The sequence below is a fragment of the Miscanthus floridulus genome, chromosome 18, assembly GCF_019320115.1.
Source record: "Miscanthus floridulus cultivar M001 chromosome 18, ASM1932011v1, whole genome shotgun sequence".
NCBI lineage: Eukaryota > Viridiplantae > Streptophyta > Magnoliopsida > Poales > Poaceae > Miscanthus > Miscanthus floridulus.
This window is the reverse complement of record NC_089597.1, coordinates 123559062-123581858: the sequence shown is the minus strand read 5'-3', so window position 1 is coordinate 123581858 and position 22797 is coordinate 123559062. Positions and strand designations below refer to the sequence as shown.

General features: G+C 45.3%; 1 protein-coding gene and 5 pseudogenes across 1 annotated transcript; 2 read left to right on the top strand and 4 right to left on the bottom strand.

Annotated features, from left to right (window-relative positions):
- Positions 1-250: 250 nt before the first annotated feature.
- On the top strand, positions 251-1101 carry LOC136524569 (uncharacterized; annotated as a pseudogene).
- A 1844-nt stretch (positions 1102-2945) lies between these two features.
- Positions 2946-4087, top strand: LOC136524568 (uncharacterized; annotated as a pseudogene).
- A 4378-nt stretch (positions 4088-8465) lies between these two features.
- On the bottom strand, positions 8466-10255 carry LOC136524567 (leucine-rich repeat receptor protein kinase MSP1-like; annotated as a pseudogene).
- On the bottom strand, positions 9569-11261 carry LOC136524566 (leucine-rich repeat receptor protein kinase MSP1-like; annotated as a pseudogene).
- Positions 11006-13318, bottom strand: LOC136524565 (leucine-rich repeat receptor protein kinase MSP1-like; annotated as a pseudogene).
- Positions 13319-15193: 1875 nt separating this feature from the next.
- Positions 15194-16569, bottom strand: LOC136523858 (probable leucine-rich repeat receptor-like protein kinase At1g68400; the record flags this gene model as incomplete). Its single annotated transcript, XM_066517398.1, has 1 exon — positions 15194-16569. A coding segment is annotated over one exon (672 nt), but the record flags the coding sequence as incomplete, so codon positions are not given.
- Positions 16570-22797: the final 6228 nt, after the last annotated feature.

The following is a 22797-nucleotide window of genomic DNA, read 5'->3' as shown; positions in this document are numbered from 1 at the left end:
GCTGCCCACGTCGAGCACCCCCCGCGCTAGGAAGGTGAGCGGCGCAGTGGAGTCGGCCGCGGAAGACGCATGCTCGCGCTGGAAGAAGGCCACGACGGGCGAGGAGAAATGAGGAATCGACATTTTTACGGAGAAGCTGAGAGTAGGCTTCGTATTGGGCTCCGTAGGCGTCTGAAGGATTGGACGCCTTGAGAAGAGCATTTCTGTTAAAAAAAAGAAAGCACGAGAACAAATCTACCTTGAAAACGACATGGCAGCGCCAAACAGAGCTGACGACGAGCAAGACAGCGGAGGAAGGAGCAGATCGTACCAGCATAAGCTGCCGGACGACATCCTCGTCGGGATCCTCTCCTTTCTCCAATACAACGAAGCCATGCGAACCGCGTCAGTTTCGAAGAGGTGGGAGCGTCTCGTCACCCTCCTCCGGAACCTGACCTTCTCCATGCCGCCGCGACGCGGACAGTGGCACACTGGCACCCACACCGCCGTAGTCCAAACACTCCAATTGGTCTGCCGAAAGGACGTGCTTATGGAGTGCCGGGACTGCCGGCACGCCGACGACTTCATGGTGCTCGCCAACGCGCAGAGGCTGCTGGTCCACGATCCACGTCCAGTGCGCCAGGGGTCTGCCGGACAAGGACGTCGGCGCCTGGTCCATCGATCTGGCGTCGGTGACGACAGAGCTGCACTGCACTTGCAGCCGTATTGGTACGCGGTGCGGCCGTCGTGCCTCCACGGCGCAAGCCTCAGGACGCTGTGGGGGCTGACGGTGCTGCGTCAGGGCTAGGACTTCCTCCTCACCGAGCTCCCGTCATTGGAAGACCTGGCCATCTCCATGTGCACGCTCGATGCTCCACCTGTCATGCCATAGGTGCAGCTGCATGGAGTCGCCGTCATCTGACCCCGGCTGGTTCCTGGTTTCCACGCGCTTCTAGACCAGCCCTTCACCGTCTACTCGTCCTACAGCCTGCACGCGCCCAAGCTGCAGATCTTCGACTGGCGCTGCGTCTGCGCCGATATGATGAGGTGCACGTCGAGGGCGTTGGGCGCCTGTCGGAAGTCACGGTGGAGATCGCCGCAGGACGGATGCCCAAGACATAGGAAGAGGAACGGAGCTTCTTCTCGGTGGAACGCCGTGACAGCTCATGATTTTTTTTAATAATATTTTTTAATGATTAATTACAAATCTAGAAGCTGTTATACAAAAATTTGACATATAGCATCCTATCGGGCACTCAACGGCCGATAGGCCTACGTGGCGACCGACACCAGCCAAAATAGTCTGTCCCTTTCGGCATCTGGATTGCCGACAAGTCTAGTCGGCGCGTGGAAGGCCGATAGGACACCTCTCGGTTGCTCCACACGTGGCAGGCACCGACAGGGTCCCTGTCGGCATCTGGAGGGCCGACAGGTTACTGGACGTCATCATCCCTAAAGCAAGCACTCTGTGCAATCCATGGTCACGGACATGATTCAACAGCAGGACCTATGCTGCATGTCGAAGGTATTGAGCAACTATGTTGTTTGAAGGTCACGATTCTGAATGTTGAAGCTATTGAGAAGGGCACCAGCACCTATGTCTGTATTATACAATTAGTTATATATAAAAAAAATCTTTGTCAAGCAACAATGCTTCATACAAGAACAAAATTAATATTACCTTGAGAAAATATTTCACCCATTAACTAATGTAGTTTGTTTTACTTATAGTTTGCTCCTTTCAGTACTTAATTCTTAGTTTCACGTTTTTATATGCAAAAAGCCAATGCAGGTTTTATGACAAGCTTGTTAATAGATGCAACAATTTTAAATGGCAACGTGATTTCTACGTATTTTACATGACAAGAGAAATATGATTCAGTTTTCACAACTGCAATCATGAAACTCAGAGAAGCCATATTTCATCGGCCAAGGGCACATGATAAGCATTTTTTTTTTTGCTTGGAAACTGTCGTAAAAGGAATATGATCCTATCTAAAAGTTACTTACAACATGTTGCTAACCATAATCTTTTGACTTTACCTTAGGCACACTGGGCATTATTGAACAATACTAGAGGACAAGAATTTTCGTGAACTTTTAGCCACCTCATAGTTTCCAAATGACTGTTGTATCCGTATGCAAATATGCAAATTGAATTCAAAATTTTCTATTCTTTCAAATATAGCGAAATAAATATGGACCCAAACAAATGTCAATACCACATATGTCTATTTCCAGAATAAAGAATTTATCATCCATGGCCCCCTCCAACGATGGCGTGGCAAAGCCACGCTGTGTTTCTAGTGGCTTTATGTCTATTTCCATAATAAAGAATTTATCATCCATGGCCCCCTCCAACGATGGCGCAGCAAAGCCACGCTGTGTTTTAGTGGCTTTGCATTCTTGCAAATTTCTTCATGAGAAGAGCACACAGAATACACGAGGCGGAGGTGCAGCATCCAAGTGAGCGTGTAGCAGGCCCACAGCAGCACACCATTCAGTTTTCAGACTATGATCTATTCGTTTGTCTTATAATCCGTATTTTTTCAGCGAACGAGCAGTATTTTTCTCTCATAACAAATTAGCCAACAGTACTTTCAGCCATAGTTTATCAGCCAAGCGAACGAGCCCATGAGCGCAGCCCGCAGCTTTCGGCCTAGAAAAAATGTGCAGCAAATCCTGGTCGGCGACCGAATCCGCGCCACCCGGTGGGTGTATAGTCGCTCCCATACGGTACGCTTCTCTGTCCTGCACTCAGAGCCAAATAGGACTCGGATCGTTACGAGTATTATATTACCCAAAAAACGAAAAAAAAAAACTCTGATCCTAGTATGAAAGTCCTGTCTAGCTTATATATAAACGCAACATGTCTTGATCACTATTGATTTTGATCCGGTCTAGTTCACAAGCAGTTGAGTTGTGCCTTTATGACTCGACAGGCGGAGAAGAGCAACAGAATTGCAATGGAGAAGCCACCACAACACGAAACGACGATGGCAGCAGACAAGGAGGAGGACCATATCAGCAAGCTGCCGGACGACATTCTGGTCCATATCCTGTCCTTGTGCCCCTACAGGACTCTCATGAGAACGGTGTCGGTTTCAACAAGGTGGGAGCGCCTCCTCACCCAACTCCCGGACCTGACCTTCTGCCTGTCGTTGCCTGTGGACACGACGTCCAAGGCCAAGTCAAGCGAGGAGCGCGTCCAGAGCATGGCCCGGATGCTCCGGCGCCGGTGCGCAGACCACCACGCTATCAAGACGCTTCGTCTGGTTTACAGGAAGGACGTGGCCATGGAATGTCGGTACGCTGACGACATGATCGCGCTCGCCAACGCCACGAAGCTGGTTCTCACCCCCATGTGGGCAAGGAGTTCTTACCTGACGTGGACGCCGGCGCCTGGTCCCTCCAGCTGCCGCCCGCTACGGTCGAGCTGCAGGTGCTGCCATTCTGGTACGCCATGAGGCCGACGCGCATCCACGGCGCCGGCGTCAGCGCCCTTCGGTCCCTGATGCTGCTGGGGGACACGGTGGTGCGCGAGGACTTCCCGCTCGCCGCCACCGTGTTCCCGTCGCTGGAGGACCTACACATCGGCGAGTGCACGCTCGCTGCCAGTATGAGCGTCTCGTCGGACACCATGCCTCGCCTCAAACACCTCCACTTCACCAACGTCAGCGTGAGGACGGATGACACCAAAGCCGCCATCACCGTGCTCGCCGATGACCTGAGGACTCTCCACATGTCATGCCATTGGTACAGCAAGACTGAATCGCCATCGGAGCCACTGATGTTCTCGTGTCACTCAGGCATCACAGCCGTGTTCACCAAATACTCGTTGTTCCGCTTACGCGCACCCAAGCTTGCGGTGTTTGAGTGGCGATGTTGCTATGCTGACGAGGTGCGCATTGAGGCCGTGGGCCGCCTCTCCGACGTCGCCATTGAGGTTGCCGTCGGTAGGACGCGGACGCCGACTCTGATTGGCACGGAACCCAAGTACGTGACAATACAACAACATGACAAACTTGTGACTGACATCCTTCAAGGGCTTATGCCTGGGCTGCAGCCGCGCACTTGGAAAGATGTAACGAGGTATGTATATACTTGACATGACTTTAATTTCAGACTGTTGTTACACACACACAAAAAACGTAATCTCTGACACAAGTAGATAGGTCGTAAGTTTGTTTGACTTTCATGGATATATCTACATATACAAATTCTAGGCCTTGTTTTGAAAGTGACCGATGATGGTCCAAGTTTAAATTGTTTTGCTGAATGTTAGTAAAAGGGCCGAGCATCTATGAGGCAAGCTTGTCTTTATCTTATACTATTACTAATTATTAGAGACCCCCAAAGAACACCCCTTGCTAATGTTCATGAAAACTTGCCAGGAAAAAAAAGATCAAATCTAAAAATCCTTATAATAATAAAAAACATTTTGTTTTAAATTTGGCACATCCTATTAATATCATAGTCTATAATAGCCATTGGCTCTATTGCGTTTTTTATTTATACAAAAAAAATGTCTACCTCCACCATTATAAAAAATGCATAATGTAGACTCCTAAATCTATATCTAATATCTAAATTGCCCACACCTGCTACTATAAAAAATAGATACACATGAGGAATCATACATGCCCCGATGCCCGTATGACTCTGTTCACCTAGGTTTTCACGCACACGCGGGTCCTTTTTAGCGGTTTTACTGGTATATTTGTAAACGCACATTCGTGGTGTGTGTGTGTGTGTGTCTCATATCGCAATTCAAACAAGGAATGAGCCCGAAGTGCATTTTTTTTTTCCTCTTTTTAAACGGACGAGCAAGAGTTTTGCCTACTCTTGATGCTATATATCATATTATTATTTTATTTGAGTCTAAAATATGTTGGATTCGAGATAATGACTTAACCAAGTGGTTTTGCCCCGTAGCCACATCCTCTAGTTCGGCTGCTGCAGCTTGATCGACTGGGTGGAGGCCTGGACATCGGTACGGATTGCGCTCCTTCAATTTTTTCCATAGCTATGGGGACAACGTCTTGTGTATCCACCTAAATTATCTGGCCACCTACTACTCGGATGAACTTCAGAATTTGATTTTTGAAAACTTGAAAAGGAGCTTTTGTTTTGTTTAAGCATCATTTAATTAACAATCACGGAGGACCCAATGTTGGACCCAATGTTGGAGGAGTTCGCTGCCTCGCTCGCCAGCAGTCGGATCGTCGCTTGGCCTTCTCTCGAGCGCCTGTTGTCACCACCGGTGGTCCCCCAACCACAAGATCAGGCATCGGTAGTGGCGGCCACCCAGCTGGAGGATGAGGACCCAGCGGCAGTGGTGTCCGGTGCGTTGCGGACACCACCTCCACGCCCCATTAACTGGGCGGTGGACTCACCCCCTACCAACTCACCGCCGGTGGATACCCACCCGGCTGAGGACAACAACGACTCCACCAAACGCCGCCTCGATTGCTTCATCAACGAAGTGACGCGTAAGAGGGACTCTCCACTGATTCGTGAGCCTCCAATGCAGTCTCCTGCTAAGCCAATGATACCGCGGCGGAGCAGGCGGTTGGAGGCTCAGCCCTTCTCTCGAGCACCTGCTTCCAAGCGAGGTGAGGTGCTGATCATGCAGCACATGGGCTTCACTAAGGGTCCATCAGCGCCATCCGTGTCAGAGCTGGAAGCCTATGAGAAGCTCTTCGGCGGCGACCTGACTGCGTCCGAGGCTGAAGCGTTTGATGAGCTCTTCCCAGCTGTGTCCAGGCAGTCGCGAAGACGTAAGGCCACCTCCTAGGTCGCACCGTTGTGTAGGTATTGGTTGCTTCCTTTAATGTAATATCGAGTCTAGAGGTCTCTTGCTAGGACGGTCTGGCTACAGCTGTGTTAGGTTGACCTCCTGTGGCGCTCGATACAAGCGCGTTGTATGTTTACCTAAATTCTTCTACCTAATACAATGATACGCAAAGCTTTTGCGTATTCGAGAAAAAATCATTTAATTAACAATCAGAAATATTTTATGTGTCAAATAAACTATGAGTCTATAATAATTAACAATGTTTCAGCAAAGGTTAAATAAGTGGACAAACTTTGTGCATATGACCCCAAGACATGAAAATGGGATGTCAATATTCTATTAAATTGTAGATTCCTTATATCACTGGGACTGAGAAAGGCGACCAGAGGGGGAGGTAAATGAGAGTCAATCAAATTTCTTCTAAAATGACCGTTGTCCAAAACAACCCTCCAAAAACACCAAGTCACACTGGTGAGATGTCCTCGAGCCAACTAGTGACTTATGCCCTCCAGTAAACCCAGAGAACACAACGGAACACTCACAATAGCGCGAAACTAAAAGCTTGACCGAAACACACCGGAAAGCAAAAGCGATGCTCTCAACTCCAAACAAATGGAAGCAAGAGCTCACATCCAAATCACCCGACTCAATGAATTGATGATTTGGAAAACTTCCTAGGCACTTCAGAAAACCACGGAAGAAATGGATCACGAAACGGAGAACCTGAGTGGAGAACACATAAAAGTGCAACCTGCACTACATAATTAACTACTCCCTCTGTCCCCATTTATCTGTCGTTTGGACGACCTCCTAGATACACAAATGAATTTCTAAATTAGGACACATGTAACACTCAGATACGTAAAAGGTGCTCTGAATCTGGACAGCCATACCATAACCAAAACGACTAATAAATAGGGACGGAGGTAGTACTACACAATGAATATAATTAAGTTCATAAACATATATATCGTGGATCTACTTTTGTACTCCCTTCATTCCAAATTATAAGTTACTTTGATTTTTTTGGTACATTCATTTTGGAATGTATCTACATATAATATTATGTCTAGATACATAACAAAATGGATGAATCAAAAAAATCAAAGCGACTTATAATTTGGAACGGAGAGAGTAGATCTCAACAAAAGGAAGAATGTTGGTGCAAACAAAATTGGAAATAGACTATATACTTAAGAAAGTTATATGACATTTTAAAAAAGACCACTGATTTTAGATTAATGGGCTCGGGATAGTTACGAGAAAAAAAGAACAAGCCCACGTGCGATGCCATGCATCTAGGATTGTAGGCCGCCAGCTCTCACGCAACTCACGCAGCCGGCCTCTGTCGCGCGCTCAGACGCTGGCGCGACGTATCGCGTAATAGAAGTTACTGTACGCTCTGGGTGTCCAGCCGTCGCCGGTGATCGTGGGCTTCTCCTCCAGGGCCGAACCTTGCTGAGTTGCTTCGTTGGTGTGGGCCAACGAGGCAACGACGTCGTCCAGCAGCAGCAGGCAAGTCAAGAGAATCCAGCACTCCTGACTATGACCCAGCACACCCCTATGATTGTGAGCAATCAATCCCGCAGTCATTTTTTTTTTGAAACGAAATCAATCCCGCAGTCATGATCCATGGACATCTTTAGTTCACTTGTCCATTGCTACTTGATCCAAGCACTCTGTGAAGCCTGCAATAACACGGCTGTCAGAACACTAAGGCTGCATCAAATATATTCAAGTGTATCTGTTTTTTGAGATAAAGAGTTCCAGCAAGTGCTCTACCTGTCCGTTGGGTGCATAATTGTTCAGTCCCCCCCCCCCCCCCCAGCCCCCACCCCAAGTCCCCACCCCCACCCCCCACTTGGCTGATATTGTGCAGGGAAATTGTGACGTAGCAGTAGTACCAGTATAATACCTGAGAAATCTAGCAAAAAAAGCATGACCTTAGAAGTGCTTCAGCACAGGGGCCAAACCTTTAGTGAGAACACGGGGTGTATGGCAGCATCAGTCAGAGAAGAATGAAATATCACAGGCTAAATCTGGGTAAAGGACCATGCGATTATTGCAACTTTGCAAGCCATTCTCTGAAGTACTCGAGCATAGAACAAGAAGCAGTAGTAATAGCAGTGGCACTGACGACAACTAAATACTAGAACGCAATAGCAGATGAGCTGGGTTTAATCTAACAAAAATAAAAATGAATATATATAGGACTGCCAATTCTCTTAAGTACTAAACACAGGAATAAAGAAAAAAAAATTCATCTGATGAAATTGTAAAACATTCCCTACTACATGACTGCTAGAAAAAGAAGTACTTGGTTGGATCAGATAAAACAGTTATATCACTAACTACAGCCTGAAGATGAGCAACATTAGTTTCTCTCATTACAGTCACTAGACAGTTCATTCTACAGCTAAAAGTAGCCTACATCAATAGCAAGAACAACTCTCACCGATCTTTCAATTGCACAAGAATTCCTACACGGTAGTAGCACCAGTAAGGCAGAAACAATACCTGAGAAATCAGGCCAGACTGGCATGAGATGAATCTGGGGAAAGGACCATGACTCGAGTATACAACAAGTATTTTCAGTTAAAGCAGCAGCACAATTGACAACAAAGTAAAATGCAAAATGGCAAAAGCTGGATCTAACAGAAATAAGGATGAATCTAGTAAGGGCAATTCTATCAAGTACTTTGATACAAGAAAATGAAAAACTTCACTCACTGCACCTTATGAGCTTAAACACTCCCTGAACACGAAAATAATCAAGTACTTGGGTCCAGATGAAAAGTTTCATCTATAACTACAGCCTGAACATGAGCAGCATTAGTTTCTCTCATTACAGTCACCACTAACCAGAGCCTACATTATTATGTCAATAACAAGAACAACATTCGCTAATCACCCAGTTCCATCAGCATTGATGCCGTCAGCATTACATGTCCCTAGTGACTGTCACCACCAGAGGTCCACATTCTATTGTCTCGGCTATCTTGAGGCCCTTCACCTCCAGCATGGTTGACCTCTTCCACGGATCATTCACAGTGCAGTCTTGGGCAATGGCAAGCCCACAGCCCTACAGGCCATGCATCTGTTCCCGCCACACACTTGAGACTGGCAAACAAGGATCAAACAGCTCATTCTCCTTACCATGAGCCATCATCCATCACACCCAGCCAACAAGGTTTCCACCACCTTTCCCTTCCTCATCCTCTTGCCCTGAAGGTGACTATCCAGTGAGCAGCTCAAGCATGACAACACCGAAGCTGTAGACGCCACCTTTTGTAGAGGAAGTCATTGTCAGGCCATACTATGGAGGTATCTAGCCAAATGTACCAGCGATGTCAGTGCTGACATGAGATGAGTCTCGCACTGATTATCCTTGCAAGGCCAAAATCACAGACCCTTGGATCAAAGCTCTCATCCAATAGAATGTTACTGGACTTCATGTCACGGTGGATGATATGAGGCACGAAGCCATCATGCAGGAATGAAAGCCCACGGGCAGAACCAAGACAAATCTTCATGCATTCTGGCCATCCAAGTGCTTCGATGGCATCAGCCCAGTTCCTAAGCCACATCTCAAGACTCCCATTCTCCATTACTCATATATCAGGAACCATTCATCACCACAAACACAATAGCCAAGTAGAGGAACAAGGTTAGGAAATTTCACCATTCCAATTGTTTCCATTTTGGATAGGAATTCACGATCACCTTGGAACTGATGGCCGGCCACCATGTCAGGAAGTGCTGCTCTGTAGACAGTGCCAAAGCCACCAACCATCATCACCTATAATGTGCACCTTACTGAAATTGTCAATGGCTTTCAGAATATCATCTGCAGTGACCCTCAGTGAATATTCATAATGTTACAAGATTAATACTCAATGGTTCCCGAAACTTCTTCCCTGCTGGGGGCTGTTTGGAAGCCTAGTTTTAATCCTACAAAACAAGTGTAAAATATCTACCTGCATTATTTCCAACCTAGATTCAAAATAACTGTTTGGATGGATTATAAACAAATATTATTCGCACCTGGTTTGGCCCAGTCCGACCGGAAAATAAAAATCTGCTCTGGAGAAAAAAACAAGAAAGGTCAGGCTCACTCTCTCATGAGTCGCGACTCGCGAGCATCGATTCGCTCGATGGGACGACTCGAGGTCGAGGGGTGGCGGCACGGTGACCTCATCGGGAGATGGCAGGGAATGATAATTGGACTAGCTGGTGACCTTGATGTTGCCCTACGTGCTGCCACCACCAAGGTGCCACCCACAGCCGCCAAAGCCTCCCTCGTGCAGCAAACTCGCCGCCACCCGCACCCGCCGCTGAACAAGTGCGACGGACAAGGGGGCAGGCAAGCAGCTGCTTCATCAAATTGGTGTCATGCTTGCGGTCTTTGGCTACAGCTTGTGTTCCTTCATGTACATTGTTTTCTATTCTCTCGTTTCTACTCATCTTGTGTTCCTCCATATTGCTTCATCAGGCAAGCAGCCACTAGTGTCTTGTTGTGAATACCCAAACAAAATTTTACAGGCAACAGAAATTCCAGTGGTCGTGTTGTGCACCAGAAAATATCTGCAACTTGTTTACAGCTGTAAAATATTTCCAAGATGTCAAACAGGGCCCTAGAAGTTCATCACTTGAGGTTGGCTCTATGGTAGCCTTGGCCTTGCTGACAGGTACAGTACTCAAGGGTCTGCTTCTCAATAGCTTCCGTCTCAGATAAAACCATCAGAATAACTAAAACAATGATGACAGCGAGTATACTGACACAAATGATTGCTGGTTGCTGCTCTTAGAACTCGATCAGATGAATTAAGTTCCCTACGATCAAAACCATTTCCAGTGCAAAAGCCTTCTGCAGCACAACCCACAAAGCTGCACATGCCAATGTGATTACCAGAGAAGTCGGCAAATGCAAGGTCAAATATATTGCAGACACCACAAGGAGTGGGACCATGGAAGTCATTCCTTTCGTGGTAGGTTCCCTGAAAAATGGTTACTGCTCCCATTGAATAATACCAGTGAGCTCAACGACTCTTTTTCATTACGACAAGAGAATGGGATTTGTCCAGAGAGGCTGTTATTACTAACATCCAGATAGTAGGTTAAGTAATTGATGCAGAGTAAAGCCTTGGATACTGTCCCAGTAAGTGCGTTACTGGATAAGTCTAGTTTTTCAGTTTTGGGAAGTATTTGCCCTATCTTAGCAGGAATAGAGCCACCTAAGTGATTATTAGAGAGAAAAAGGACTTGCAGTTGTACCAACAGTGCAGACCAACGAAGCATCAGGTCAACTAATGTGTTAAAAGAAAGATAGATGGCTGTAACATTTCGAAGTTCGCCAAAGCTTTGGTGGAATGGTGCCACTCAGCATATTTCCTTGCAGGTTTAGGTCTGTAACCATGGCACAATTCTTGATCGCTCTTGGGATATGATTGGTCAATCTGTTCTATGAAAGATCAAGCAAAGCCATAATGCTGAATAAACTGAGGTGCTGTTTAGTTCCCTTCCATTTTGCAAAATTTTTCAAGATTCCCCGTCACATCGAATCTTTGATGCATGCATGAAGCATTAAATATAAATAAAAAATAAAACTAATTACACAGTTTAGACGAAATTCACGAGACGAATCTTTTAAGCCTAATTAGACTATGATTGAACACTAATTGCCAAATAACAACGAAAGTGCTACAGTACCATTTCCTAAAAAATTTAGCGAACTAAACAAGGCCTGAGTGTGATCTGCATTCCCAAATCCGACACAGATCTCAGCAGGTATAGCACCGGACAGCTGGTTAATAGACAAATTCAAGCTGTTGAAATATGTCAAGTGAGATACGGCACGTGGGATGTGCCGATGTGGCCAGACAAATTGTTAGAGCTCAGATTCAGAGTTACAGGTTTCTGCAGCGGTAGAGCTCTAGACTCTAGTGGAATGTTCCCAAACAGCCTATTGCCCCATAGAGAGAGATTTGTCAGATTCCTTCAAGTGCTGATTGACTGTGGGATAGGCCCTTCTAGGTAGTTATCAATCCGTAGCCTCTGCAACCTGGAGAACCTACCGATGCTTTCAGGTATAGGGCCAGTTAGCTGATCGTTGAGTGTGATCTACAGAATAGTTGATGATTCCCACAATTTCTGTGGCAGCTTTCCAGTGAAGTTGTTTTGGGACAATTCCACTGTTACTAGTGGTAGCTCAGACAAGTAATGTGGTACTCACCATGAAGATGGTCTCCTTCCAGGTTAAGTTCCGTAAGGTTCTTGCACCCTTGAAATGCCTCCATGATATTTTCCAGTCAGATTGTTGTTGTGCAGTATGAGTGCTGCAGCGATTTGACCTGACAAATCCCAACAGGAATAGAACCAGATAGCTTGTTGGTTTCTGCAGAAAAAATAACTAGATGCTGCAATGGCAGTACTGGGAGGGGTCCATAAAACCTGTTCTGCACCAGATACATGGAACGAAGAATCACCCAATTCTGGATCCACTCTGGAATGTGACCAGATCGATTGTTGCCTCCGCATTTAATGTGGCAATGGGTTCTATACCTGCGAGTTCTTCAGGTATAGAGCCAGGAAAGGAGTTAGCAGACAAATCAACAAACACTTCTTGCACTTACCAAGTTCTCTCAGAATATTCCCAGTGAGCCCAGAGCCCTTGTGTATAGATGAGTCAGATTTCCCAGCTTGCCAATAGATGCCGGGAGCGCAGTATTGAAATTATTCCCTAAAATATCAAGCTTTTTCAAACTTCTGAAACCACCAACTGTCCGAGGGATGACTGTGAAATCCAGGGAGCTCAAGCTCTTCCAGCAGCTTTAGTTTACTGATTTCTTCGGGAATGCTTCCCTTGAAACCATTATGTCCCAATATTAACAATTGAACATTCTGTAGCTGACCAATCTCCCTAGGTAGTGGCCCCACCAAAGCATTTGAAGTGAGATCAACTGTATCTAGGTTTGCCATTGCAGTTATTCCTGGAAATATTGAGCCACAGATATTGCTCCGGCTTGTATGAAGGTGCAAGAGCCGAGACAGATTACCCAGAGCTGCTGGCATTAACCCATTGAGTGCGTTCATGTGAAGGTCCAGGAACTCCAGATTCTGTAGACTGCCCAGCTCTGGAGGAAGGGCACCAGAGACGGAATTCATGGATACAGAGAGCTTGTTGAGGTACTTAAGCTGTGCAATAGCAGGGCTCAATTGACCTGAAAATAAATTATTGTCAACCATCATTTCTTTCATTGTCTTCAGTCCATACAATGAAACAGGAAGGACCCCTGTAAGCTGGTTATGGCTCAAATCAAGGTACTCAAGATTGTGCAAGTTCCCAAGGCATCTGGAAGCTCACCAAAAAACCCGCAACCACTAAAGTTGAGATGAACAAGTGATTGGAATGACCTGAAGCATAACAGCAATGGGGCATAAATTGGCACAGAGACAAGTCTATTGACATAACATTATGCTTGACATAACATTATGCTTGACATAACATTATGCTCCACACAAGTTATACCTGACCAACTGCATGGTTTTTTTTTTTTTTTTTTTTTTTTTTTTTTTTTTGCTGAATCAGACCAGTCACGGAGAAATCCTTTCCCTTCAGCTTCCCTCACGTACAACAAGGTATTTATATCATTATATCCAGTCAAAGCAGAGCTAGGGGTAAAACATATCAGTAGGATCAAGATGAAGAAAACATGGATTCCATTGCCAGCATTTTAAATTTTATATGCACAAAGAAAATAGTCAAGTTAGCAGCTGCAAAAGAATCACACAGCAATACAATCTCAGCATAATTTTTTCAACATATCTACTGTAATGACTAAAAACAATGTATCAACATGAGCTCCAGGGAAAAAAGATGTTCCACAGTTTTTCCTCAGCTTTACAAAAGAAGTCAATTAAAGTGGCAATCTAGTTTCAACTGTTTTGGACCAAGCCAACTCCTGAAGCCAAATAGCTAGTTTGTTCTGGTTCTGGAAGGCTGGAACAGATCTTTAAAAATATGGCTATGCCTCCAACAGAACATTAGGATGTTTTTTGTTGGTCATTACAAAAAGAGCACAAAGACAAACTAAACTGACTGGGAGACCATTAATCATATTTTGGTTTATAATGCTTAAGCCCGAAGTATATATGCCAAATTTTATGGTACTCCCAGACTAGCACGGATTGTGCATCTAGTCTGCTCTCAAGGGCCATGACTGATGAGATACTACTGATTCAATGGTGTGAATGTGACGGTGCACCATACACCTGGACGTGAAAAAACATTTTAGAAGACAAACAATGCATACTGTTTACTGGTCTACTAAGTACTAACACACAGGGTGGCATAGAGCTACAAGTGCTAAACTAATTAAAGAATACAATTTCAGAGGACGTGCCATTTTCATAGCTGACATCAAAGATGTGATCATAGAGGCAGGTCATAAAAAAAAATGAAAGTCCACAAGTTATTCAGAGTTTCAGACATCCAGTTACTGGTTTTGCTTCGTGTTGTAGAGCATGTTTGGCAGCAGCGGCGGATCCAGGAAATATTTTAGGGGGGACTGAACAACACTGCTGCTCGATCTTAAGTCTCAGCCCCCCCTACACTATAGAACTTTGCCTAAAAATTAAACAACAGTGCGCTGCTGGAAGTAAACCCAATGAAATTGACAAGTATCTGTCTAGTTTCAGAGTATCTTTATGAAAAAGAAGCACTCTAGTTCTGATGTCCAACATTCCTGCTGCTTACATATGTAACATTGCAACATGACATGCAAACAAGGAAGGGGAAGGAAGGGAGTTTATATTGCATTTCTGTCTCTTGATTTGGTTTAATGAAGGAACCAGAGGAAATGAAGGACAAAATCTGTCAAAGCTGCAAGAGTTTCCTTTTTGTTGACAAAGACCTTAAAATAAAATCCTTTGGTAACCAGCATTAGCAGGTTAATTAGACAGTTAATATATTATGGACCATTTTAATTACATTAGCTCCTATAAAATTTACGGCTAACTATGAGTGTACAAATTTGGAAGACAGAAAGACAGCTGAAAGCACATTTGGACAAAATGAAATTGTAGCTGTTGTTAGTGATTTTAAATTTGATAGCCTTCCTTCGAGTAGCACAGAAGGGAAAGATCAATAGCCAAAGCGGCAATGTATTTCAGTGCACATCCTGGACAAAAAAAAGGTCAACGCTAGATCAATACCACAGTTAGCCTTGGTTGAGAGTCATCAATGTTAGATTCCATAACGTCCTCCACAAATAACACAGAGGTAGGGATAGAGATCAAATAGAGTAATGCCAATCACTGCAAATGCATTAATATTTGCAAAATAGCAACCACAGAAACAGCTTTACAAGCATACAGGTCAAAGAAAGAACTTCAATCGTATTACCCATCAACTATGTTCTCACAAGTTGCCAAAATAGTGAAATAGAGAACTATATCAACAAGGGTAGTAGTACAAGCACTGCAGCAGAAGAGAATTTTCTGGCTTGATCCCAGGAACCATATCAGATTATCAGTACACGAACAAGACAGCAGAAGTTGCTGGCTCCTGGGGATGTTCCTTCTTCACCAGGGACTTGGGCCATAATTTGTGTTGTGATTTATTTATCGGGCCGTGTGGCCTTCCTGACCAACCAAATCTAATTAAAACAGTCGCATTCAATCGCAGTACAACTAGTAGCACGAAACCGAGACAGCACCAAGGAATCTCCCAAGAAAAACGCAGACAATAAAAAAAATTTTGAGACCCACGAAGAACAGAATCAACAGAAACCAAAGGCTCCAAACAGCGCCCAAATCGTCTGAACCTTGTGCCTTCCCACGAGTTAATTACCCGATAAAGCCCGATGGTGGCGCCGCCGCCACATACTGACTAGAACGGCGGAAACTGACGCCCTGGACACGAACCAACAGAGCGCACAAAAAAGGGAGGCAACGAGAACGAAGGAGGTGAGAGAAGTCAGAAGCAGCTAGCAGAACGCCACAACCACAAGCACCGCACCGCAGGCAGCTACCCCGCTCGAATCCTGCCTACCAAGGCACTCATCACAAGGCAATTCCGAAGGACCACCAACACCAGGTCGCCCCCCGCGCGCGGCGCGCCCTCACTGGCTGAGCGCGCCGCCGCCGCCCTCCGACACGGCGGGCGAGTCGGAGACGCTGGAGGACTCGTGCAACGCCGACGCCGACGCCTCCACCCCGCACGCGCGGACCTCGTCGATCATCTTCTTCACCACGTACACGATCTTGGGCCGCTGCTCGGGCGCCGCCGCCGCGCAGCTCAGCGCCAGCTGCAGCATCGCCACCATCTCCTCCTCGGTGCCTTTGTCCTTCATCAGCTCCAGGTCGAACACCTCCGACGTCCACTCCTCCCGCACCACGGACTGCACCCACCGGGGCAGCTCCACCACCACGCCGCCGTTGGGGAGCTCGCTCCCGAGGTACCGACCCGTCAGGAGCTCCAGGAGCACCACGCCCAGCGCGTACACGTCGCCCTTGTGCGACGCCCAGGGACGAGGCGGTGGGGGCGCTTCGGGTGCGCGGTACCCCGCGGAGCGAGCCGCCGCAGCGGCCGGTGACGATCCCAGCTGCGCCAGCCCGCAGTCCGCGAGACGAGCCACGCCGAATCTGTCCAGCAGGATGTTGGTGCTCTTGATGTTGCCGTGCGCCAGCTTGGGTGTGCCGCTGCCACGGCGCCCGGAGTGGTGGATGTAGGCCAGCCCGCGAGCGGCGACGGCCGCAATGCGCAGGCGCGCCGCCCAAGGCAGGAGGGAGGATCATGCTTTACCTGGCCGGGGTCGCGGGCACTCCACGATGCCGGTCGCGGAGGCGGCGGCCGCGGCGCGCCGGCGGGGAGTGGCGCGTGCACGCGGGAGGAGTGAGCGGCGAGATTCCGAGATGGGGAGAGCTCACGCACGAACTAAAATACCAAATTTTTCAAGATTCCCCGTCACATCGAATCGACGATGCACGAAGCATTAAATATAAATAAAAAATAAAACTAATTATACAGTTTAGACGAAATTCACGATATAAATCTTTTAAGTCTAATTAGACTATGATTAGACACTAATCATTAAATAACAACGAAAACACTACCGTAGCGTTTTGTCAAATTTTTTTGCAACCAAACTGGCCCTTGCCTGTTGGGTGCGTGCGCGAGGGAGTGGCGGCGATGGAATCATGGAAGGGAGGCGGTGTTGGACTGTTGCGAATGAAGCCAGGACTTTTCAGTTCGGCATGCCTTTCAGTTCCGATGCTCGGCTTCTGGGAATCTCGGTTGCTTTTTCTTTTTCTTTTTTTATCATCAGTGGGTGCCTTCGGATGTTGGTCGCTGTCATCTACTAGTAGTACTCACCTCCTAGTCTTCCGTTCTCCCGGCAATAATGTATGTTCATTTTCTGTATGCTGGTCCTGCCGATTAATATATGTCTTTGTCAAAGTGCTATTCGCAGTTATTTCATGATGCGTGCGTGACACACGCGGTACAAGGGAGCGATTAAATTACGTACACGATTTATATATTGTTAAGTTTCACAAACAGTTTCACGGCTAAAACTGAGATGGGTAAACTCAGAAGAGAGAGAGGTGGGACTTGAGTGGCAGATTGGTGTAATTTTTTTATAGCTAAAAGGGCAGTGGGTACCTAGAACCGTGGGCCTGAAGGGAGGGAGTGGAGAGAAACTGCTATTTTTTTAACTTCATTCCACCTTAAACCTATGTGAGCAGATTTTCAGGAGTTTTTCTTGAAGTTGTTTGGTAAAAAACCCCGTTTAACACAAAATAGCTTCAAACAACCAGTGAAACTGGTGAGAAGTTGAGCCAAATATGACCTTAGTATAATCAACTTCAAGTTTTCATAGATCATGTTTGTTTCTGCTTATAATTAATTCATTTATAATCATCATATTGTGAGATTTTTTTTATTTTCGATTGTACTAGTCGAAAGTTATGAAGTAATGGTTAGAAGAATGAAATATAATTAAAATTGTTGATGGAATTTTGTTTTTTTCACCAAAAATCTAATTATAAGCGGGAACAAACGAGATCATATTTGTGTATGTGCATTCTGAAAGTAAGCAAAGGGTAAACTAATGAGACGAACAATGCAAATAAATTGTTATATGGTAATTGCAAACACATATTTCTTTTTTTTAATTCTAGTCAAATAAATTGTATTTATCTGAACAACTAGACATTAAATAGAAAACAGACAAAAGAAAATTATTTGTTGTGGCTCCTTATCTATTTTTCCCTTACTGTTTTTTGGTGGAAGAATTGTCGAGCACATGCATTTTGCTCACACTACATATCTTTAGTGAAAATTGTTACTAACATCGAAAAACACACGGATCGCACGATAAGATAACAATACTGTAAAAATTAAATACCAATGTTAAAGTGACATTTAATCCAAAAAAACAAAGTTTATGAATTTAACACAGTCACGGAGTGTGCGGCGGCACAGGCTCGCAAACTCTACTTTATAGGTATTTCCGTGATGCGGCTAAGATAATATTTTATATTTGCAGGAAGAAATCTCCGATATCTATTTCTTTCATTGTAATCCATTTATCTGGACAATGTTTGAGGTGAGGGCACGGTTACAGTTTTTAGTAGCTTTGCGATATTGTCTGAAGCTATGAGATAATTGATGTCTGAAAGGTCCAAATGGCTAGAGGAGGGGTGAACAGCCTAATAAAAATTTCTACAACAACACTTAACAAAATGGTTAGACAATTATGAGACGAAGCAAGTGTTGCGCTAGCCTACTAAAATGTAAACCACCTACCACAATTCTAGTTTAGATAGTATCTATTCACACAATACCTACAACACTACACAATGTTAGTGTGCTCTCAAAAGCTAGCTAAAGAGCCACACTAACCAAACTAGCAAGCTCTCACAACTAGCTACACTAAAGAGCTTGTCAACTAGTTTACGGTAATGTAAAAATATAGGCAAGAAGGTTATACCACCATGTAGATAAAGGAGCCAATCAATCACAAGAGTGTATAACAATGAAGACCAATCACCTCGGAATCAAATGATGAACACAATAATTTTTTACCGAGGTTCACTTGTGTAACACCCTAAAAAAATTTCATTTCTAAAAATAGTCAAATTGATTTATTTAAGCAATTTTTGTGAGCATTGAACCTAGGGAATTAATAATTTTTATGGAATTAAAATCAATTATAAGGTTAGTAACCTCTTGATGCATACATGCTGCTGCATATTCATTTTCGGGATGATTGGTTTTGACCAAATTTGAAAAAGGAATTCAAATCCTTTTGAAAATACTTTTGAAAAACTCTAAAAATAAAAAGAAAAAGGTTTCTTCATTTCTCTCCCCTCCCTTCTTCATTTTGGCCCGCTGGCCTTTTTTCCTCCGCCAGCCCAGCTCGGCCCCTCCTTGACACACCGCGTCGGCCCAGCCTGCGCGGCAGCCCAGCACCGAGCTTCAACCGCTGCCCCGCGCCTCTGTCGCTGATAGCCTAGGGCCACGAGTCAGCGCCGTCCCCCACCTCTGTCCCTGTGGTGGATGAGGAGATAGGCTGGAAGTGCAAGTACTACTTCAAGCCAGTCCCAAAGACGACCTACTACCACACCCTCCTCACTCATGTGATGGATGACTACTATCCCGACCTGCACGCCTCCATCAACTATCACTGTGCGGAGTACCAGCATCCTTTGGAGGCCACCTTTTGGAAGGTAGAGCTAGTGGTCACCGCCTGGAACGACATCAAGAATGGACATGAGGTGGAGACTGTCCACCGTGCCACTGCCAGACGGGCTCATGCGTTGGATGGCATGGAAGATGCAGCGTAGGACGCCAACATCTACTACCATGGTTGTCGTTTTGAGGCCATGAAGGAGGATCGTTTCAGGTTCCTTCCTCGCAATGACCATGAGGGTAACTGGCAGGTCCTGGCACCCCTAGAAACTGATCCAACTCTGGATGCAACAGTGCAGTATGTCCATGTCATGCAGGGGGTAGATGAAGAGGTCAAGGGAGAGCTGCGTGCATCGCAGAGGGCCGAGAGATGCCTCCAGAAGCAAGTGGATGAACTTCATGCTCAACTTGGGCTGCCACTGATTTACAAGAAGAAACGCCGGTCGTTCACCATGATTGACACCGCCCCATAGGTGTTAGGTTCCTTGTTAAAAGTTACTACGTTGTTAGTTCGAGTATCATATCTAGTCTTGTTGTGTCTTTGTGAACTTTAGTGATCAGATGTCTTTAATTGTGAACTTGGTTGATTCGGAGTTTGTTTGATTGCTGGAAGTTTGTGGGCATGTCCACAAATTCCATAGATTGGAACCTTAAGTTTAGAAGATATCTTAATACAGATGGTTTGCTTTATCTTATCTCTGCTGTGCTGTTTTCTAGAGCAGCTTATGTTCTTTACCTCGTATCTCGAAATCTGGGCTGCCAAAAATTCTGAAATTTTTGTGGAGATAACTAGACTTCTGTATCTTTCAAATATCTCTGGAATCACATCAATATATGTTCAGGTTTGTGAGTTCTAGCTATCACAAGTTGAAGTTTTTACGCAGACTGGACTCCAGAACAGATTCGGTTTAGCTCTGTTTTTGACCATGTGTATTTCAGAATCTGTAAAAGTGATCTAAATAAAAGTTGTAGCTGATCTCCTAAGCTTTCCAACCATTCTTGGTACACCTCTATTGGATCTCTGAAACTCGAGTTATGACAGATTTACTGAACTGCTATATTTAAATTTTGTCCAGAAAATTCTCAGCATTATTTCTTATCTTTTATAAGCTATCTATAATTTGGAAATCTCTAAAATTTTGCGCATTTGTTGGAAAGCAGATGGCCGCAAGAGGAGGAAGAGGCAGAGGCCATGGTCATGGTCATGATGCTCTCATTAATCCACCAACACCGCCACCAGTGACTATGGAACAGTTGATGGGAATGCAAGCGCAGCTGATGCAAGCCATGATGCAACGCTTGGATAACGAGCCTGCAAGAGGACCACCGCCTATTCAAGTCAGAGACAAGCGTGGAGAATTCATGAAGGGTCGCCCTCTTGTGTTCACCCATGCCTCAGATCCCTTGGAGGCAGACGATTGGTTGCGTGCTGTGGAAAAACAACTGAACATAGCACAATGCAACGATCTTGAGAAGGTGTTGTATGCTTTTGGTTAACTCCAGGGAGCAGCTCAGGATTGGTGGGAATCATTCTAGTTTGGATGCCCTAATGATGCTCCTGCTATCACCTGGCGGGAATTCAAGGACAACTTCTGGTCATATCATATCCCTGATGGACTAGTGGAATTGAAGCAAGAAGAATTCAGGTCCCTCAAGCAAGGATCCATGACTGTGGTGGAGTATCGTGACAAGTTTGCTCAACTATCACGCTATGCTCCAAATGATGTAGCGGATGACAAGGAGAAGCAACGCCGTTTCCTCAAGGGACTTTATGATGGACTGCAACTTCAGCTGATGTCTAACACCTACCCTAACTTTTAGTCTTTGGTGAATCATGCTATTGTGATTGACGACAAGCGCAAAGAGATGGAAGCTAAGAAAAGGAGGCTTCAAGGGCAAGCTTCTGGAAGCAACACCCGCCCGCGTGCATATCCGTAGCAGGGTTTTCAGCAGAGGAATCAATGACCAACTCACCAGGGAAACCGTGGTCAGTATCCTCAGCGTAACCAATTCCAGCAACGCCCTCAGTACTAGCAACAGTTTGGAAATCAGCATCCCCCGCAACAGACCAGCAATCCGGCAACACGCCAGGGAGTGCCCAACAATGCTCCTATGAAGAGTGGTGCACCCAATAACCCCAACGCCTGCTATCACTGCGGAGAAGTAGGTCACTATGCTCATCAATGTCCTAAGAAGCAGAACTAGCAAGCTCCTCAGAACCAGAATGGCAATCAGAAGTTCAACGCCTGACCACCTCACACTGCGAAAGTGAACTATGTGTCATCTGATGTAGCTCAGGAGACGTCTGAGGTCAGGTTGGGTACGTTCAGTGTCAACTCTATCTCTGCTACAGTACTTTTGATTCAGATGCTTCGCATTCATTTATTTCCCAAGCTTTTGTTAGAATGCATAGCATACCTTTGTGTGCCATGAAAAACCCCATATTAGTAAATTCCCCGGGAGGTAGTATGCCAGCTTCATATTGGAGTCCCTCAACTAGCATTTCCTTAAGGGGGTAGACTTCAAAGTGAAGCCTATTGTGTTAAGAATAGCGGGAATTGATCTCATTCTGGGAATGGATTGGATGAAACAACACCGGGTAGTGATTTAGTGTCAGGAGAGATCTATTGTTGTGACATCACTCAATGGAGATAGAATCTATGTAGAAGTGGTAGTGTAAGCTCAGCCAACAGCCACTGTGAACCAGCTAGATGGTGAAGCCAAAAAATAAGATCGTGTTGTGGAAGAGTTCCCGGATGTTTTCCCCGATGACTTGCCAGGTATGCCACCTGACCGTGACATTGAATTCATTATTGAATTATTACCTGGAACTGCACCAATAGCTAAACGTCCATATAGAATGGGGGTTAATGAGTTAGAAGAACTTAAGAAACAACTAAAAGAGTTGCAAGAAAAAGGTTTCATACGCCCTAGTTCTTCCCCATGGGGGGCACCTGTTATCTTTGTGGATAAGAAGGATGGTAGTCAATGGATGTGCATGGATTACCATTCACTTAATGAGGTTACCATCAAGAATAAATACCCTTTGCCTAGGATTGATGATTTGTTTGATCAGTTGAGAGGAGCCTATGTGTTCTCCAAGATTGATCTCCGCTCAAGTTATCATCAGCTTAAGATTCAAAACTCAGACATACCCAAGACAACATTCACTACACGGTATAGCTTGTATGAGTACACCGTTATGTCTTTTGGATTGACCAATGCACATGCATACTTTATGTATCTGATGAATAAGGTGTTCATGGAGTTTCTGGATAAATTTGTGGTGGTATTCATAGATGACATACTGATATTCTCCAAGACTGAA